Source organism: Pelophylax lessonae (assembly GCF_965119305.1).
Source record: "Pelophylax lessonae genome assembly, chromosome: 4".
In the NCBI taxonomy this organism is placed as follows: Eukaryota; Metazoa; Chordata; class Amphibia; order Anura; family Ranidae; genus Pelophylax; species Pelophylax lessonae.
In genome coordinates, this window is record NC_138771.1 from 252,494,052 (window position 1) to 252,514,226 (window position 20,175).

Sequence of the window (20,175 nt, forward strand, 5' to 3'; positions counted from 1 at the left end):
AGGCAGGCAGCTAATGTAAACAAAGCCGCCTGTCATTCTCCCTGGTGTAACTGCAGAGACTATACGATCCTGCTATGTAGGATCGTAGGTCTCTGTGGTTACATCACAAGCAACGCCCCTTGACAGTTAGAATCACGCCCCTAGGGACACGATTAACCCCTTGATCACTAATAAAGTTAACCCCTTCCCTGCCAGTGTAATTTTTACAGTAACAGTGCGTATGTATAGCACTGATTACTGTAGTAATGTCACTGGTACCCCCAAAAGTGTCAAAAATGTCAGTCAAGGGTCCGATCTGTCCGCCACAATGTCGCAGTCCTGCAAAAAAAAATCCCAGATCGCCGCCATTACTAGTTAAAAAAAAACAATAAAAATGACGTACAAATTTTCCCGTAGTTAGTAAATGCAATAACTTTTGCGCAAACAAATCAAAATCCGCTTATTGCGATTTTTTTTTTACCAAAAATATGTAGCAGAAAACAAATTGGCCTAAAATGTTAAAAAATTTTGATTTTTACATTTTTTTTGAGAATTTTATATTTAAAAGTGTGAAAAATATTGTTTTTTTTTTTTAAATTGTCGCTCTTTTTTGTTTATAGTGCAAAGAGTAAAAATCGCACAGGTGATCAAATACCACCAAAAGAAAGCCTTGTTTGTGGGAAAAAAAGGACATCAATTTCATTTGGGTGCAGTGTCGCAGGACCGCGCAATTGTCCGTTAAAATCACGCAGTGCCGAATCGCAAAATAGGCCCTGGTCTTCGAGCAGCCAAATCCTCCGGGGCTTAAGTGGTTAACTAATTTTTTTGGTCTACAAATAGCCCCGGCGGTTCAGCCATATTGTCCTTTCTTGGCAGATTGTCTTTCTGTCTGCCATTTCTTTGTGCATGCTGGCTGTTGACCAAAGAGCCCCACTTTTTATATTATTGGTAAGCGGGCAAGTAACTATGAGGATTCACTAGTAACTCAATCTATAATAAGTCTCGTTTTTAATATTTTTGGCTAATTTGCTTTTTTTTCCTATAACAGGAAATTAAGATATATGTACTAAAAAAAAAAAAAAATGTTGTTGAAAGATATTAAAACATTTCAAAAAAATCTAGAACTGCACAAACACCCTATGAATTTACTTTACTATAATGAATTCCCTTAACTGCCCTATATGCTACAAAGTAGATACTTACCCAATTTTTCTTCTTCTTTTTTTTGGAATCAGCATCATTAACACTACCAATGCTAGAATGGCTTGCAGCACTGTTGACACTGGAAACGCTTTCAGAAGAATGTTGTCTTTTGATCCTCATATCTGCTAAGAAATATATGCAACATTCAATAAATGTCTTCGTTATAAACATAACATCAGTTCAATTCACAGAGGAAAAGTTGTAAAAAGAAGTAAGCTAGAAAGAGAAAATTACATGGTTGTGATGTCTACCCTTTCCTGATCAAAGGTAACTAGAGCCAGATGTGCAGGTCAGCACTGTTTTAAAAAATTTTTTTAACAAAAACCTGATCTGGTTTTTAATTTAGGCACAGAATATGATATATATACAGTATCTCACAAAAGTGAGTACATCCCTCACATTTTTGTAAATATTTTATTATATCTTTTCATGTGACAACACTGAAGAAAGGACACTTTGCTACAATGTAAAGTAGTGAGTGTACAGCTTGTATAACAGTGTAAGTTTGCTGTCCCCTCAAAATAACTCGACACACAGCCACTAATGTCTAAACCGCTAACAACAAAAGTGAGTACACCCCTAAGTTATAATGTCCAAATTTGGCCCAAAGTGTCAATATTTTGTGTGGTCACCATTATTTTCCAGCACTACCTCTTGGGCATGGAGTTCACCAGAGCTTCACAAGTTGCCACTGGAGTCCTCTTCCACTCCTCCATGAGGACATCATGGAGCTGGTGGATGTTAGAGACCTTGCGCTCTTCCACCTTCCGTTTGAGGATGCCCCACAGATGCTCAATAGGGTTTAGGTCTGGAGACATGCTTGGCCAGTCCATCACCTTTACACTCAGCTTATTTAGCAAGGCAGTGGTCGTCTTGGAGGTGTGTTTGGGGTCGTTAAGTTGGAATACCTCCCTGCGGCCCAGTCTCCGAAGGGAGGGGATCACACTCTGCTTCAGTATGTCACAGTACATGTTGGCATTCATGGTTCCCTAAATGAACTCTAGCTCCCCAGTGCCGGTAGCACTCATGCAGCCCCAGACCATGACACTCCCACCACCATGCTTGACCGTAGGCAAGACACACTTGTCTTTGTACTCCTCACCTGGATGCCGCCACACACGCTTGACACCATCTGAACCAAATACGTTTATCTTGGTCTCATCAGACCACAGGACATGGTTCCAGTAATCCATGTCCTTAGTCTGCTTGTCTTCAGCAAACTGTTTGCAGACTTTCTTGTGCATCATCTTTAGAAGAGGCTTCCTTCTGGGACGACAGTCATGCAGATCGATTTGATGCACTGTGCAGCGTATGGTCTGAGCACTGACAGGCTGACCCCCCCACCCCTTTAACTCTGCAGCAAAGCTGGCAGCACTCATACGTCTATTTCCCAAAGACAACCTCTGGATATGATGCTGAGCACATGCACTCAATTTCTTTGGTCGACCATGGCGAGGCCTATTCTGAGTGGAACCTGTCCTGTTAAACTGCTGTATGGTCTTGGCCACCTTGCTGCAGCTCAGTTTCAGGGTCTTGGCAATCTTCTTATAGCCTAGGCCATCTTTATGTAGAGCTACAACTCTTTTTTTCAGATCCTCAGGGAGTTCTTTGCCATGAGGTGCAATGTTGAACTTCCAGTGACCAGTATTAGACAGTGAGAGCGATAACACAAAATTTGTTATGTTTAGACATTAATGGCTGTGTGCGGAGTTATTTTGAGGGTACAGCAAATTTACACTGTTATACAAGCTGTACACTCACTACTTTACATTGTAGCAAAGTGTCATCTCTTCAGTGTTGTCACGTGAAAAGGTATAATAAAATATTTACAAAAATGTGAGGGGTGTACTCACTTTTTTGAGATATTTTATATATACATATATATATATATATATATATATATATATATATATATATATATATAAATGCAGCACTCTCTGCAGATTAAAGGCTTATTTCATGAAAGGGGCCTCCCTGCCTGCATGTAATCAATATTATTAGTTCTTGATCATTAGTGGAACTGGAGCTATTGATGACAGCTGGGTCTGAAAGGTAGCAACCGCACACAATGCCAGCTGAAACCAGTCAAAGACAGATATAGATTACCATTTGGTTAGTACAAGTAATCAAGCAGGCCATGTTTATCTACAGATTGCTGCCAGCAGGGGGCTAAAGAGTTATCCTGACCCACTCACTGCATTGTAATGATAGGTTAAAAAAGTTTTCTTTGCCAAGCTAGGACTAAAAGGTATTTCATTTTGGTATATGTTGGTATTAACCTTGGTTGAGAAAATATTAGCAACTGGATACATTAATCTAGAAGATTTAAAAACGGTTGGTTCAACCCAATGATGCTCAGCCAAAGCTGGAATATCAGTTTTAGACAGATTTATACTTCAAATAAAAAGGATCAGAGATCTGCTACTCTCATGTCACAATATTCCTTTCCTTGCTCATTCTGCTAAGCAGAAAGGATGTCAGAAGATTTCCACTCTGATCCGAGTCAGAATATCCATGTAGATGTAAAAGTAATAAATTAAGGTAGTGTTAGATGTCAGTTCTTTTTATAAAGAGATGTAATTCCAAATGCACTGACATAAAGATAGGTAAAAGAACTGTTCAAACAAACTGCAAATACAAAAATGTATAAGGTAAACAGTTTAAGGTAACACAGGGCAAAATAGAAAACTATGGAAAATCGACTTCTTTGACTTAGGGTTCACCCTCCAACAATTTAAATCACGTGACAATGCCAAGCACGGAGATCGGCCATCTTAAAGTTTGGAAACATTCCCCTGTGGATTATTGATGCAAATGCAAGATTTTATCTTAACTTTGGTGAGTGAGTTTTCTGGATTTTAATACATTGTATACCGAACGTATTACACTATGAAGTGTCTTTCTATCTATGTTCGAAGCTTTTGTGTCAACCAATCATAAATGTAATTATTTGTCTGCTATCTTTAGTTTTTCTGAAAGAAGATGTCTGATTGGTAGCAACTGCCTACAGCACACCTTTGCACCATTCTAGTGTAAGTACTACCCTAGTATATAAATCAATCACCATTACATAAATACATATCACAGTGGATTGCCTGTCCTCTTTGGATTGATATCTGCTACATTAAAAAATGAATTCTCTTAGACAATATTGCATTAAAACAGATACCTTTATGACTGTGATCAGAACCATTCAATGCCCCTTGGATTGCAGCCTGAGCTGCAGCATTCTGAGCCTTCAGCATATCTATTGTCTCTCGAAGCTCAATGAGCTCTGACTCCTAAAACAAGAGAATTAATGAAAAAATTTTTAATCAGTCTTAGTAGATAAAGCTGTAAAACAAAACATGTATATAGTATCACTAAACAATGGCTTGTATGTGACCTCCTCTTGCCTGAAAGTACTGTGACAGCAGACAAAATAAGAGTGCAGGAGAAAGGGCAGCCTTGTAATATTCCTGCAATTATAAATAGGCTTGCAAATAAGTGGTCGGAAAGCAGGAAGGACATCCAATCATTCTTAAGTGCATATTTACTGATCTATGTAATAGCAGGATGAGGCTACACGTTGGTATGCTGTTCAGTCATTCTATGTGATTCTTTGTAGTAGCCAGTAGACAGAACTCTATGTAACAATATAAATATTCATTGCACTCTGTTGTAATATGCTAAAAAACTGAGTTTATGTTGCATAGTAGTTGTTTTACCATAATATTTGTATACATATATATACATACATACATCTATATATATACACACTATTTCACAAAAGTGAGTACACCCCTCACAGGATGACACTCCCACCACCATGCTTGACTGTAGACAAGCCACCCTTGTCTTTCTACTCCTCACCTGGTTGCCGCGACACATGCTTGACACTATCTGAACCAAATACGTTTATCTTGGTCTCATCAGGCCACTGGACATGGTTCCAGTAATCCATGTCCTTAGTCTGCTTGTCTTCAACAAACTGTTTGTGGGCTTTCTTGTGCATCATCTTTAGAAGAGTCTTCCTTCTGCGACAACAGCCATGCAGACCAATTTGATACAGTGTGCGGCGTATGGTCTGAGCACTGACAGGCTGACCCCCCACCCGTTCAACCTCTGCAGCAATGCTGGCAGCACTGATAAGTCTATTTCCCAAAGACAACCTCTGGATATGATGCTGAGCACGTGCACTCAACTTCTTTGGTCGACCATGGCGAGGCCTGTTCTGAGTGGAACCAGTCCTGTTAAACCGCTGTATGGTCTTGGCCACCATGCTGCAGCTCAGTTTTAGGATCTTGGCAATCTTCTTATTGCCTAGGTCATCTTTATGTAGAGCAACAATTCATTTATTCAGATCCTCAGAGCATTCTTTGCCATGAGGTACCATATTGAACTTCCAGTGACCAGTATGAGAGAGTGAGAGCGATAACACCAAATTTAACTACCTGCTCCCCACTCACACTTGAAACTTTGTAATACTAACCAGTCACATGACACCGGGGAGTGAAAATAGCAATTGGGCCCAATTTGGACACTTTCACTTAGGGGTGTACTCACTTTTGTTGCCAGCGGTTTAGACATTAATGGCTGTGTGTTGAGTTATTTTAAGGGGACAGCAAATTTATACTGTTATAAAAGCTGTACACTCACTACTTTACATTGTAGCAAACCGTGTCATTTCTTCAGTGTTGTCACATGAAAAGATATAATAAAATATATACAAAAATGTGAGGGGTGTACTCACTTTTGTGAGATACTGTATATATATATATATATATATATATATCTTGATTGCAAAAGTAAAAGCATGGTTAACAATACAGAAGTATCTGGTCACAATTGACCATGAGTACAAACAAAAAAAAAAATAAGAAATCACAAGCATGAAATAAAAAAAAACAAACATATCAGTTATTTCTAACCGAATATAGAAACATAAACAGTTAGTTAATGAAGGTACAAGGGCAGGAAACCTCATCAGGCTAATAATGTTACCAAAATAGGAGGTCAATATAGTAGAGGGATGCCATGCCAAGGAGGGATGCCATCTCATGTATGATGATTATATGTTTTAAATATGTGTCAATAAAATAAAAAGTGCATGCATAGTCAAAACTTTTTTTGTATGTTTTTGCTTAGAGTAGAGAAGGGTTAAAATTCCTGTTAGTTTATTTTTTGCTGCCTATATCTAATTGGGATGATTTCCCTTCAGATCTTGTCCCAGAGAAAATGTCTACAACGTTAAAGTAATTCCTTTCTTTCTTGTGGGGGGGGGGGGGATATCCTTTTTACATAAACAGTACGTTTTTGTAATTTTGTATAGTGATCCTCCAAGTCTGACCTCATTCAATACCAACAGCTGATGATGCTTGTATGTAGACATGAGAAAAGAAGCAGAGACACCTCTAAGAGCATCATGGGACCATCACCTTAAACATGCTCACTTGCACTATTTGATGGGAGAGCCACCCTATTGTGTATCACAGCTTTCAAAGCTTGGTAAGTATATGACTTTTGATTACTCAGTAATCCTACATGGTGTTTTCCACTTGAAAAAAAAAAATTAAAGTGGAGTGGCATATTGAAAGTAAACAACAACATGTAGGATTACTAAATGACCAAAATCTTATCAAGCTTTCCAAGTCATGATACACCATAAGATGGTTCTCCCAGTAAAAGTAAGCATGTTTTAAATTGATGTTCAAGGCGATTTGTTTCACAGGTGATTCTCTTAGAGGTGTAACTGCTTCTTTTCTCCTGTCTTTATAGATAGTTGTCGGCTAAATAAGTGTCCCCATTGAAAGATTTACTCTTAGTTCTTGTTCAGATGACAATTGTAACATTTTTGTATTGCTCATTGCTGTCTTTCTCTGGTGATAATGCTTACCAAGACAAAAGAAAAAGGTAGTGAATCTACCTAGTGGTTATGCAGAAAGCAAAGAAGATTTAACAGGGGTTCAAATCCTTCCCTAGGTTATGCAAGACTGATATACAATGAGGGAAAAAAGTATTTTATCCCCTGCTGATTTTGTACGTTTGCCCGCTGACAAAGTAATGATCAGTCAGAATTTTTTTGGTAGGTTTTTTTTAACAGTGAGGGACAGAATAACAAAACAAAAAAAAGAAATCCAGAAAACTCATTTCAAAAAAGTTAAAAATTTATTTGCTTTTTATTGAATTAAGTAAGTATTTGATTCCCTATCAATCAGCAAGATTTCTGGTTCCCAAGTGTCTTCTATGCAGGTAATGAGCTGAGATTAGGAAAACTCTCTTAACCGGTTGCCGACCGCCACAAGTACATATACTGCGGCGGTCAGCCCCGGCCAAGCAAAGTGACGTACGGTACGTCACTCACCTGCGAGCCAATAGGGGGCAAGCGCCCGCCGCCGGAGGCGTGCTCCCGCCCCCGCTCACTCACTCTGATCCCCGTGCGTTTGACCGACGGACTCGATGTCCGCCGGTCACTCGCGACCGTCGGTTACAGAGGGAGAAAGGCAGGCGACTAGTGTTAACAAAGCCGCCTGTCACTCTCCCTTGTGTAACAGCACAGATCATACGGTCCTGCTATGTAGGACCGTAGATCTCTACTGTTACATGAACAGCAACATCCCTGCACAGTTAGAAGCACGCCCCTAGGGACACACTTAACCCCTCCTTCTCCAATAAAGTTAACCCCTTCCCTGCCAGTGTCATTTTTACAGTAACAGTGCATATGTATAGCACTGATTATTGTAGTAATGTCACTGGTACCCCCAAAAGTGTCAAAAATGTCAGTCAAGGGTCCGATCTGTCCGCCATAATGTCGCTGTCCCGCAAAAAAAATCACAGATCGCCGCCATTACTCGTTAAAAAAAAAACAACAACAAAAATGACATAAATCTTTCCATTAGTTAGTAAACGCAATAACTTTTGCGCAAACCAATCAAAATACGTTTTTTGCGATTTTTTTTTTACCAAACATATGTAGCAGAAAACAAATTGGCCTAAAATGTTAAACAATTTTGATTTTTACATTTTTTTTGGGAATTTCATATAAAAAAATGTGAAAATATTGTTATTTTTGCAAAATTGTCATTATTTTTTGTTTATAGCACATGATCAAAAAATCGCACAGGTGATCAAATACCACCAAAAGAAATCTCTATTTGTGGGAAAAAAAGGACATCAATTTCATTTGGGTTCAGCGTCGCATGACCGCGCAATTGTCCGTTAAAATCACGCAGTGCCGAATCGCAAAATACCCCCTGGTCAGGAAGGGGGTAAAATCTTCAGGGGCTTAAGTGGTTAAAGGGAGTGCTCCTAGTCTCAGCTTGTTACCTATATAAAAGACACTTGTCCACAGAAGCAATCAATCAGATTCTAATCTTTCCACCATGGCCCAAGACCAAAGAGCTGTCCAAGGATGTCAGGAACAAGATTATAGACCTACACAAGACTGGAATGGGCTACAAGACCATCGCCAAGCAGCTTGGTGAGAGGGTAACAACAGCTGGTGCGATTATTTGCAAATGGGAGAAACACAAAATAGCTGTCTATCTCCCTCGGGCTGGGGCTCCATGCAAGATCTCACCTCATGGAGTTTCAATGATCATGAGAATGGTGAGGAATCAGGTCAGAACTACACGGGAGAATCTTGTCATTGATCTCAAGGCAGCTGGAACTATAATATCCAAGAAAACAATTGGTAACACAGTACGCTGTGAAGGAATAAAATCCTGCAGTGCCCGAAAAGTCCCCCTGTTCAAGAAAGCACATGCACAGGCCCATCTGAAGTTTGCTAATGAACATCTAATGATTCAGAGGAGAACTGGGGGAAAGTGTTGAGGTCAGATGAGACCAAAATTGAGCTTGTTGGCATCAACTAAACTCGCTGTGTTTGGAGGAAGAATGCTGCCTGTGACCCCAAGAACACCATCCCCACCATCAAGAGGTGGAAACATTATGCTTTGGGGGTGTTTTTCTGCTAAGGGGACAGGATCACTTCACTGCATCAAAGAGATGATGGATGGAGCCATGTTCCACCAAATCTTGGGTGAGAATCTCCTTCCTTCAGTCAGGGCATTGAAAATGGGTCATGGATGGGTATTCCAGCATAACAATGACCCAAAACACACGGCCAAGGCAACAAAGGAGTGGCTCAAGAAGAAGTATATTAAGGTCCTGGAGTGGCCTAGCCAGTCTCCAGACCTAAATCTCATAGAAAATATGTGGAGGGAGCTGAAGGTTACTAAACATCAGCCTTGAAACTCTAATGACTTGGAGAGGATCTGCAAAGAGGAATGGGACAAAATCCCTCCTGAGATGTGTGCAAACCTGGTGGCCAACTACAAGAAATGTCTGACCTCTGTGATTGCCAACAAGGGTTTTGCCACCAAGTTTTAAGTCATGTTTTGCGAAGGGTTCAAATACTGTTTTCACTCATTAAAATGCAAATCAATTTATAACTTTTTTGAAATGCGTTTTTCCAAATTTTGTTGTTGTTATTCTGTCTCTCACTGTTAAAATAAACATACAAATAAAATTATAGACTGATCATTTCTTTGTCAGTGGGCAAACGTACAAAATAAGCAGGGGATCAATTACTTTTTTCCCCTCACTGTACTTAACAAATTTAACAATGGTTCCTGTCACTTCCTGTAGGGCCCCAGAGATTGGAAGCAAAAGAAAATCTCCTAACCAGAAAAGGATAGTGAAAGGTAAGAATAAATAAATAATAAGGGTACTTACCAACCCCTACTCTAATCTAAATTAAAGCTTTGGCTTGTCTTGTACTTTAATCAAATGCTCAACGTTTATTCAGCAATACGCTACAACTAAACCAAAGCAGTTACTAAAATATTCATAAAAAGTAAACATTAATATGCACATGTAAATGTCAGATAAATGTTAGCCATAGAAAGCAACTGTTGATGAGAAAAAACATGGAATAAAAGAATAGCAAGCTGTGATCACCTGTCACAGGCTTTTGAAAGTAATATATGCCAAAAAAGTATGCAATATTTCCCTTTCTCCTAAACTAAGCATTCAAAAACAAAGCATAGACATTCATTCCTTTGTTTGCTGGACTTCTCTAAAGGATCTGAATATCACATTATTGGATTGCTAAACATAACCTACTGGAAGTGTTTGCTTAAATCGAGCGATGGATCAAAGTCACATCATGCTATTGTGCTTTATATAACTTTTCACATTTCATTGCTGTATAAGATTTAGTGTTCTAGTGCTTTTGAGCCCTTCTCAACCTACCTTTTGTTCAGCTGTCATTGTCAGGCTTTGCAGTCGTCCAGTCATATTTCCTAAGCTCTTTTCAAAAGCCGCCACTAAATGAGACTGGAAATGAAGCAAGGAAAAAATCATGAAACAAGCATCAAACGCTCGCATTTATGGCACATAAACCAGCACTCTGCACATTTATTGAGATAAGTAACTGGCTTTCTCTGCCTGTTATCAGTGATTTCGGTCATCTTCAATTACTGAAAGATGAAAATCCTCCGGCCTAAAGAAACTGTATAAACAACATGATGTGCTTAAAATATAGGCAACACTTCATCAGCCAATTTTGTATTCTTTTGTTGAACATAGCTTTTATTTTTTATTTATAAATATTTTATTTTTCTTAATAAAAATGACTGTGGCTTAAATGGTTTTGACAGAAATTTGAATAGAAAATGAACTGCTTCAGATGTTAAAGCACTTAAAACTTACTGAAAACATTAGGAAAAAATCTACCCAGATAGTCATTATAAAGAAATGTATTACTGGGGCTGTGGCGTGATAGAAGAGAATAGACTAGACACCTTTGTTATATATGACAAGTCTTTAATTTGCCTTTGCAAAGATAGCTTCAATTTTATTTAGGTCACTCCACAATGCCAATCAAAGGTCTGCTTCCATTCAAGATTTTGCCAAGTTGCCAACACCTAATGATATACATCAGAAAGGAAGAGGGGATATAGTTGCTGGGGGCAATCTATCAGAGAGGAGAAAACACAGCTGACAGTGATGTTTGTGTGAGCAGGAAAGAAAAAGAAGGACCAGAGTGAGTCACAGCAACAGAAGGTTTTGTAAAGTGCTTCATATTCTACCCATTCCCAATCCAATTCCTTTATAGTTGTAATGTTATGTGCTTGACTGCATCCTGCCTAATTTGCGACCTGTAATATTTTCTAATCCCTTTGAAAACTCAGATAGCAGCACAACAGTAATATTAAAGTATAGACAAATGTATTTTCTGATGTAAGTACAAATTAAAGTATGTAACCTGCACTGTGGATGATCTGTGATGAAATGCCTTCCTTTGTTGCTGCTGTATTATATTTCTGCATTGTGAACAGGGTTAAACTGAATATTCAATAATACCGAAGTGCAGCAGGTATCTTTTGGGAGACCACTTTGTAATGTCTATGGCGTGTCTCCAGTGCAGGGGCAGCCATTTTGGCTGGATCTGGAGGAACTGGGTTGCTGGAGAAAGGAAGCAGGTTGTGCCACCAGCCTGCAGAATGTAGGGAGGAAGCCACTGTGGGGACCATGTGCTGCTGCAATCATTTTCCTGTGCGAGGCATCTGAGACAGAGAAACGTTTGCTGGAGATATCTGATGCCGTGCTGCCATTTAGAAGAGGGCTGATCAGAAACTAATCAAAGACTGCTGCAGCTATCATACTCTGTGCAATGCAACATGACAGTCCTGTAAGCAAGCAATTGAGTGGGAAAAAGACTGGGCTGCTGCTGCTGCTGCTGCTGGATGAACAGGTCCTGTCACAGCTGACCACAATTGGGTGAGAACTAAGAGAAGCAAAGAAACGATGAACCCTTTCCCATGGAGAGTGTGATTTAGGTGCCTGGTGAGATCAGAATGTACTGAAGAGCATTCCCACCACTTGCAAGGAAGGAAAAAAGGGTCTGTCTCAGAAGGATTGAAAGAGAGAGATCATTAGCAACTTCTATCCATGTCTAACTTGAACTGAACATTTAACTAGCCTGTGTCTGGATTTCCAGAAGGGGGTGCCCTGGGACTGATAAGAGACTAACATCATACATGTTAATCTGTTTTCTGCTGGCAGCTGTTGTGCTTTCTTCAAGGATCCCAACTTTGCCAGCCAACATTTTTCTTTTCATCAATCACTGGCCAGTAGGATAAAACTGGAGCTTAGCACTGTCTTTATATACTGTTTCTAGGTAAATGCAGTTCATTACTGTTAATTACTTTTACTCAAAATACTGCAAGCATTTAACCATATCTTTTAAAGTAACATTTGTGTCTTATTGATTGTTTGCATAAGTTCACTTTCTAATCCTCAATTATTTTAGGCTATGCTTGGCCTAATAAATTGCTGGGTGTGCGTGGTGAGTCATCTTCAGGTAAGCAGAGAAATCACAAAACAATTCAGGGGCTCCTCTAGGGTAATGCTACGAGTGCATGTTTTTCATTTTGGAAATAATATGGTAGGGTTAAACATCCTTTAGTTTCTTTCTTGCTGTCAGTGTCCTAAGAAAAGGAAGTGAAAAGAACTCTCTCCAAAGTGAAGAGAATTTCACTGTTAAGCTGACCACACACCATGTGACTGAACAATTATATTTTGACCTACCAGCTAATATGCAGTGCAAGCGACTACCTGACTAGATATACATGAATTGGATATTTTGGAAAGGGCTTTTACTGCATAGTTTTAGTTGATCTATAGAAAACTGAACAGAGATTGCATATACAGATTGCAAAGTCAGATGACATGGCCAGCTTTAGACTCTTAGCATCCAAACAGTTGACCCCACTGGAAAATTTCCCCTCACCTCCTGCTCTGGTGACAGCAAATATTGGATTTTCTATCTCCTTCTGTCCCATTAACAGTGGTCACCAGGTCCAGGACAGAAAGGGTGAACCTACCTAGTTGGGGACAGAAGAGGGCTATTCAAATTTGACTGGTATTCTAACCCCTTTAACTGAGTTTTGTATATATATTGCCCATTTAATATTTTTCCATCAGAATTGTTGTTTTATTTTTGTTTTAAAATCCAGTAATGTAAAGTAAGTTCAGTCTTGTTTGAATCTCAAATGTAAAGGACATAAAAGAGATGAGGAAATGCATCCCTAAGAAAGTCATCAACTTTGATATCACAGTACGCATAATGCAGTACGTTATTTAAGAATGAATAAGCCAAGAAATGGCACAATTGTGGCACTTGCAGGCAGAAGATCATTATCACATGAACTGTTTCCAAGTCACATGATACAAAGGGGCCAGTTTCTTCCTCCTTGTGGCACATTTTGATTTTTCTATCCAGGTAATGAGGCATTACAATGCAATGAGCTTTGTTTTCTTCAGAGACTCAAGGCAAGCAATGTAAAAATGGTAATTATAATGCACACAGCAGTGCTTTATAAATTATTTAGATAAGTTGGTCCTTCTTGAACAATAATTTTTGACATCTTCTTATCATAGGCACTGAGGAGATGTGACATACATGGCTCAAGGTTTTGGAGCCATGTATAAATACAGATTGGTGTTTTTTTTCCATTAAAGCAGAAGTCTGGTCTAATCCTATATTATCCTAAACCTGCTCCCACTCCCGTTCTAGGTTCTATACTAACTACCCTGTACAGGAAAGATGTCTGTATTTACCTATTTCCTGGGTGCTCCAGTTCGATCATGAGATCTTTTCAGAATCTGGCTATAGAGGAGAGAGCTCCAAGAACACCTGCAATGCCTGGGTGGTGACATTACCCATGACTTACTATGGGGTATGCATGGTCGGCTGTCCCTCCTCTTCCCTGAGGCAGCTGTTGGAAACTGATCACGTGACTGGACCGGACCAGTTAGGACATACTGTTCCTTTCACCAGTCCACAACACATTCCTGTACATGTTTTTTACAGCTACATTTTAGGCATTAATTAATCTAATAAAGCAAAACATCTGTGTGATTACACTCTGTAAGAGACAGCCATTGTAAGAGTTTTGGGCCATGATGCTAATTCTATTCAATGAATCACTGCCCCAGTACTAACATGCAGCAAGAACTGTAAGTTGACTGTTTTTATCGGAGTCTTATCACAGGGTTGATTAGCTTTGGGACAAAGTTAATTTAATGCTGCAGGTTCCAGGGTCTTGTTTCAGTACTCACATTTGCAGACAACTGGGATGTCAGCGTTGCAACTTTTTCCTGTGAAGCTACCAGCTCCCGTCGCAGCTTTTGTATCTGCTAAATGATAATATGCAAGAACATAATTATGTAATAAGCAGAATCTGTACTTTTTATCTAACTGATTTTGATGATCAAAAATATAGATGCTTACAGAGCATTTAACAGAAATCTTTAGTCAGAAAAATATACAGGCCGCCACAGATCCCCTAAAAATACTAGGTGCATGGCTGTCTCTGGTCTTAATACTTTCTGTGTCACTGACCCAGAGCAAGCATGGAGATCAGTAAGGTCTTAATTCCTTATCTTTTATTTGTTCCAGGTCAGTTCCCAGAATACTAACGCCAGAGTCATTGTGACATACCGGGACTAGTATTTTCAGGTGGAGATTTGAGCAATGGCAGCCTTCCACTGTAAAGGCTTTCTTTAAGTTGATTAAGTGTTAATTCTATTCTCTGGCCATTCACCTAATAAGCCTGAGGTCACTTACTGAATGACTATAATGTGCTGTTCACATGGACTATGTAAATTGATATATGCACATGCACACTCTTCCTGGCAATGAAACCAAATAATGAAGCCTAAGAAAAATGTATAAAGCCAAGCAATACATCCTATACTTTCTTTCCTAGACACAATAACCCCCAGTTTACTAAATATACAGCTTCTTTATCTTTTAGTCCTAGCTCCAGTTTCAGTTTAAGCTGGTGCCAGAGCTGCTGCATCAGGTTTCCTGTTTCAGGGTAGTTCCTTTACCTTGCAGTGTTCTATGGAGTTACCCTTGCATGCAGGGACTAGAGTTGTGTCTTCCCACACTGTGTGCATCAATTGAAATCTATGCTCCATAGTCTAGGCTTGCAAGGCACCCCCATGCTCCCTTCCTTTTCCCTTCTCGAAGCTAACTGCACTTTCTAATGTTAACTCTCTCTTGTCAAGACCAAAAGTTCAAGGAAGCAGCATTGCGAGAGCAGGGGAAAGCCGCATTTAAATTTTAAACTGAAAGTGCTGGAATGAGAATTTTAAGTAGTTTACTGGGGAATGTTTATTCATTATGCATTCTTTCTTTTTCAAGAAACTGTATTAGACATAGTTACAATGTGATATAAATTTGTTGATATCAAGACAAGAATCTCTGTTGTCACATACTGCAAGTGGTAACTCATAAATATATGCAATGATTCTGTCATTTAGTGTCTGGAATTGAGCAAAGAGAAAATAAATCTTTTAGTATTTAATAGTCACCTGGGGTGGCATGAAATGGATTGCAAACGTGTCAGGCACTGTATGTTCAGTCTATATTGGAAAGGGAAGTGGGTCAAAAATTGAACCAAAAAAGAGGAGAGGAAGAGGGGAAATATAGACAGATTAGAGGATAAGAGAAGGGAAAAATAATGAGAGCAAGGTGAGCTGTGGGGAAAATGTTAATGTAAAGAAAGGAGAGCAGGCCAGGTGAGGGACACTTAAATGACTCCTGGATACAGGGAGGTGATAGGATAAGGTAAGAAGGTAGGTTTGCAATCAATATTGAGCAATGTGTAGGATAGCATGCACAATGAAATAGTGTACATTCTTCTGTTTAAATGGTATACATTTAATATTCAACAAATCTATGTTCTATGATTCAGAATACACATAACAACAGTTAAATAGGTCTTTAGACGTTATACCTGTGATATCCTCCAGTAAGGAGGGAAGATGGAAAAGGCTTAGTAAGTGGTTTCTCTAATATTATACAGACTTGTTACATAACTTCCTCCAGCAAGATTGCCTCCACATGCTTTGAGGATATGAAATGTCACTCACAGAATGATTGGGAGATCGGAATCTGGCAATTACTAGACAGGTTATGTTGCTCTCATATTAGAAAAGTAATAGAGTCACCAAGACAGGAAGAAAAAGTGGTCTTCTTGAAAACAGAAAATGAAAAATAAATCCATTTCCTGGCCATGATAAAAGCTTTAGCAAATGGGCAAAAGGTGATTCTCTCATTATTTGCCATTTCCTTAGTAACTATCTGAGTTGTGCATCCTTTCAGGATCATGGACCTATGTGAGGGAGAATAAGTCAAATAAATTTAGGCTGATATCTTTTATGCATGGCACTGGCTGTGTAGCCACCAGGATATGACGTGAGAGAATTCTTTCCATTAAATGGAAAGACAGCAACAAAGTCCCTTCTTTTTAGAATAGTTGTAAAGTTGAGTTAGAACTGCTGTCTGTTTTTTTATTGCTGTCTATGTTTCTTTTGGGGAGATTTACCCACCTTCATATGTGATCACTGGACATGACTTAAATTATTCGGAAAGTCAAGCAGCTTTGGATATTTGACACACTCAGGTCTTAGGCAAAGCTATACTACATACAGTACATAAACAAATGAATCAATCTACTACTTTTATGAGCATATTCATACCTCTGAATGGGCCTTTTCTTCAGCCTGCAAAAAGAAAATACATAGATATCACAAGCAATGTAATAAATTACATTAGAAAAAAAATACCATGCGATGGAGGGTTCCTCAAAACCAAAGAGGCTCTGATAAACTTTAATCTAACTAAATTTATTTGGGAATTTGTTAATAGGTTGGTTCCTTCGAATATGAAATCCATTGTTTAAATATGGATTGCAACCAAGACTAAAGTCAGCAATTGCTGAGCAGGTAAAACACTTAACTTATAAACAGGGCATTATTCCTCCATGTCAGTATTCAGCAGCTGTCTCACTACATATACTCTCAGATATCAACCCATTTAACAAATACCACAAACATCAGAAGCCTTACAATCCAATATTTGCCTGAAACATTGTATTATTAAATAAACATAAAACTTTCATGTCATCAAAAATCTCACCCATAGTGCAATTCTTAGTTTTAATTGGAATATTTTTTAAATATATAGTTTTTATATAAATGTAAAATGCAGAGTAAGTTAAAGTGTTTCTTAAGCTCAAACAAAAAAATTAAAAGATTGCAGCTTAGTAGTCTTACTGTGGTCCCTGCATTTGGTCTCTTTTCTTTCAAGCTTCTTTTGCTTTATTTTTATCTGGTAATCCTACAAATAACACACTTTCTGTCCCTGGGTGGTTGTGTTTTCCTCCACTGTAGCTATGGAGGAAAAATTAAGAACAAATTTATTGCAATGCACTTACATTTAAAAGAATCAACATGAGCATTCAGGTGAAAAGCATGGATCCCCAACGATAGGTGCCGAGGGGTGGTTGGGGATCCATGAGGGCTTGCGTGTTTGGGTCATTGAGGCCATGTGGACTCGGTGGCTGAACAGTTTCAAACCCTATGTCGCAGGGAAACATTTTGGATATTCACCCTAAATTCATTGTAGCCCGGAGGACTCAACGAAGATTTGGAGATAAACACGATCCTCTGATGTGACCTTATTAACTTGCCCTTCCCTTCTTCCTTCCTTCCCCCTTCCCTTACTTTTTATTGTTCGAGGCACCACTATATGTGCATAAAGCATATCAGTATCATCGTTATCATATTATCTTAATAAATTTGTATAAATCTTCCCCCCCTTTTAACCCCCCCTCCCCATTTTCCCCCATTCTGATTTTTCTGCGTTTTTTAGTGATTTTAACATGCATTTTTTTTTTTTTACATATACATACATTTTTTCCATATGTATGCTTTCATGTGTATATATGTATATACATTTTTAATATGTACTTTGTAATGTTGACCATTTTTCATTTTATTTCATTGTTTTTCATTTAGACTTGGTATCTTCCCCCCCCCCCCCTCTCCTTTTTATACATGCAGGTGCACACACCATTGTTTAGTAGGTGCACCTTATTATTTTCACATTCAGATATTGCCTATAGTCCCTTAGCCTTCCTTGTTTTTGAGTCCATACACCTCCTTTTCCTTCCCTCAATAGCAGTTCCCTAGTATTACCAATTAGCGATAATATTCTACTCCTGTTACTCCCCTGTGGCATGATAAAAGCATCTCAAGTGGAGGGACGGGCCAGCCTGACGAAGGAGGTTGATCCTCTGAAACGACATTGCGGCCCGCCCTCTCCACAATCTCAGCTGTGTCCTGCCGGCTTCCTCAACAAGTGTCTTGTGACGCTGCATCTGGCTTGCGGCTGTGCGCCGCGGATGTCCCCAGGAGGAGGAGGCACAGCGAGATCCCCTTCCCTCGGGATCTCCGGACCATCCACTCCCCATCCTCCATGCCTGGATCTGTGAACACATCTGTGGCTGGGTGCTTGCGTTCCAACCACCCCTCGGCACCTATCGTTGGGGATCCATGCTTTTCACCTGAATGCTGATGTTGATTGTTTTAAATGTAAGTGCATTGCAATAAATTTGTTCTTAATTTAAACACTACTCTGACCTAGCGCCCTTGTTTTGTTTATTCTGCATGTCTGGCCTCACCTCTTCTAGGAGCAGCCAGTCTGGCACCTCAACATAATTGGACTCTCTCCCCCACATATACTACAGAGACCATCTCATCTTTCAACCCAGGACACCGCACTGAAGCACACCTGCGGACAGGTTTTTTGGATTTTAGGACTATGTGCCATATATAAACAGTCCTTCATTATGTGATTGCAGTGAGCACTGATCCATCGATCCCGGTCGGTGTAGTATTGTTTTGCATTCATAGCTATGGAGGAAGCCATGGTTGTCACCCTAGACTGCTCTCCTAATTTGGACCACAAACCCGTCCATATATCTTAACCACTTGCCGACTGCTCACAGTAATCCTACTGAGGCAGTGCGGCTCTCCTGGGTCCAGCGATGTAGACCTACGTCGCTGGAGTTCATGTGATTTAGTCATAGCGGGAGTCGGGCTGGGGGAGGAGAGGCAGCGATTGCCGCCTCCCTCCCCCAATTGCCGTGGAAACAGTGAAAAGACCCGCCTGCTTATGTAAACAAAGCAGGCGGGTCTTCTCAGTCACAGACAGGAAGGGATCTGCAGACTCAGCATAGCTGAGACTGCGATCTCTGTGTCTGTCACAGAAACCCCCCACACACGTCAGTAAGCACGAGGCATACATTTAACCCCTTGATCACCAACAGTGTTAACCCCTTCCCTGCCAGTGTCATTATTACAGTAACAGTGCATATTTTTAGCACTGATTACTGTAGTAATGTCACTGGTCCCCCCAAAAGTGTAAAAAATGTCAGTTAGGCGTCTGATCTGTCTGCCGCAATGTCGCAGTCCCGCAAAAAATCGCAGATCGCCGCCATTATTAGTAAAAAAAAAATACAAACAATGAAAAATGACATAAATATTTCCCGTAGTTAGTAGACGCGTAGTTAGTAACTTTTGCGCAAACCAATCAAAATACGCTTATTGCAATTTATTTTACCAAAAATATGTAGCAGAAAACAAATTGGCCTAAAATGTTAAAAAAAATATATTTTTACAGTTTTTTTGGGAATGTTATATAGCAGAATGTGAAAAATATTGTATTTTTTTTTTTTCAAAATCTTAAGTGAGATCAGAAGGGGTGGTGCCACCAAGTTATGTAGCCAGGTGCCCCTGCCCCTTGCCTTCATAAGAAACGTCAAAGTGCAGAGCGGGCATACGGTGGGTGGCCTCCCAAGAGGCGAGAACGTTTTAATTTTTTTCTATTTTTTCGGGTCTAGCAGGCGTCGTGATTGACGATGGATTTACATCGAGGGACACCATTTTTTTTTCTAATAAAGGACTTGTAAAAAACAGTTTCTTGTGGTTATTACTTTTTTACACTTTTTTGGTGAATGGGTAGGAGTATGATGTACCCGATACCTATTAACATGGGAAAGGGGGCAGGATCTGGGGACCCCTTGTTGAAGGGGGCTTCCAGATTTCAATAAGCCCCCTGCCCACAGACCACAACAACCAAAGCCCAGGGTT

At 39.5% G+C, this 20,175-nt stretch overlaps 1 protein-coding gene across 15 annotated transcripts in view; it reads right to left on the minus strand.

The window, feature by feature from the left end:
- NAV3 (neuron navigator 3) overlaps nucleotides 1-20,175 on the minus strand; it is a 921,889-nt gene that overhangs the window by 82,268 nt on the left and 819,446 nt on the right. For 3 of the 15 annotated variants that reach the window (XM_082254072.1, XM_082254078.1, XM_082254069.1), the window contains 6 exons: nucleotides 16,720-16,743; nucleotides 15,550-15,600; nucleotides 14,290-14,367; nucleotides 10,417-10,500; nucleotides 4,352-4,463; nucleotides 1,183-1,307 (listed from right to left, as the gene is read on the minus strand). In XM_082254072.1, the coding sequence (XP_082110198.1) occupies nucleotides 1,183-1,307; nucleotides 4,352-4,463; nucleotides 10,417-10,500; nucleotides 14,290-14,367; nucleotides 15,550-15,600; nucleotides 16,720-16,743 (474 nt within the window). The remainder of the gene's footprint in view (nucleotides 1-1,182; nucleotides 1,308-4,351; nucleotides 4,464-10,416; nucleotides 10,501-14,289; nucleotides 14,368-15,549; nucleotides 15,601-16,719; nucleotides 16,744-20,175) is intronic. The other 12 variants (XM_082254071.1, XM_082254082.1, XM_082254073.1 and 9 more) reach the window with 5 other exon arrangements.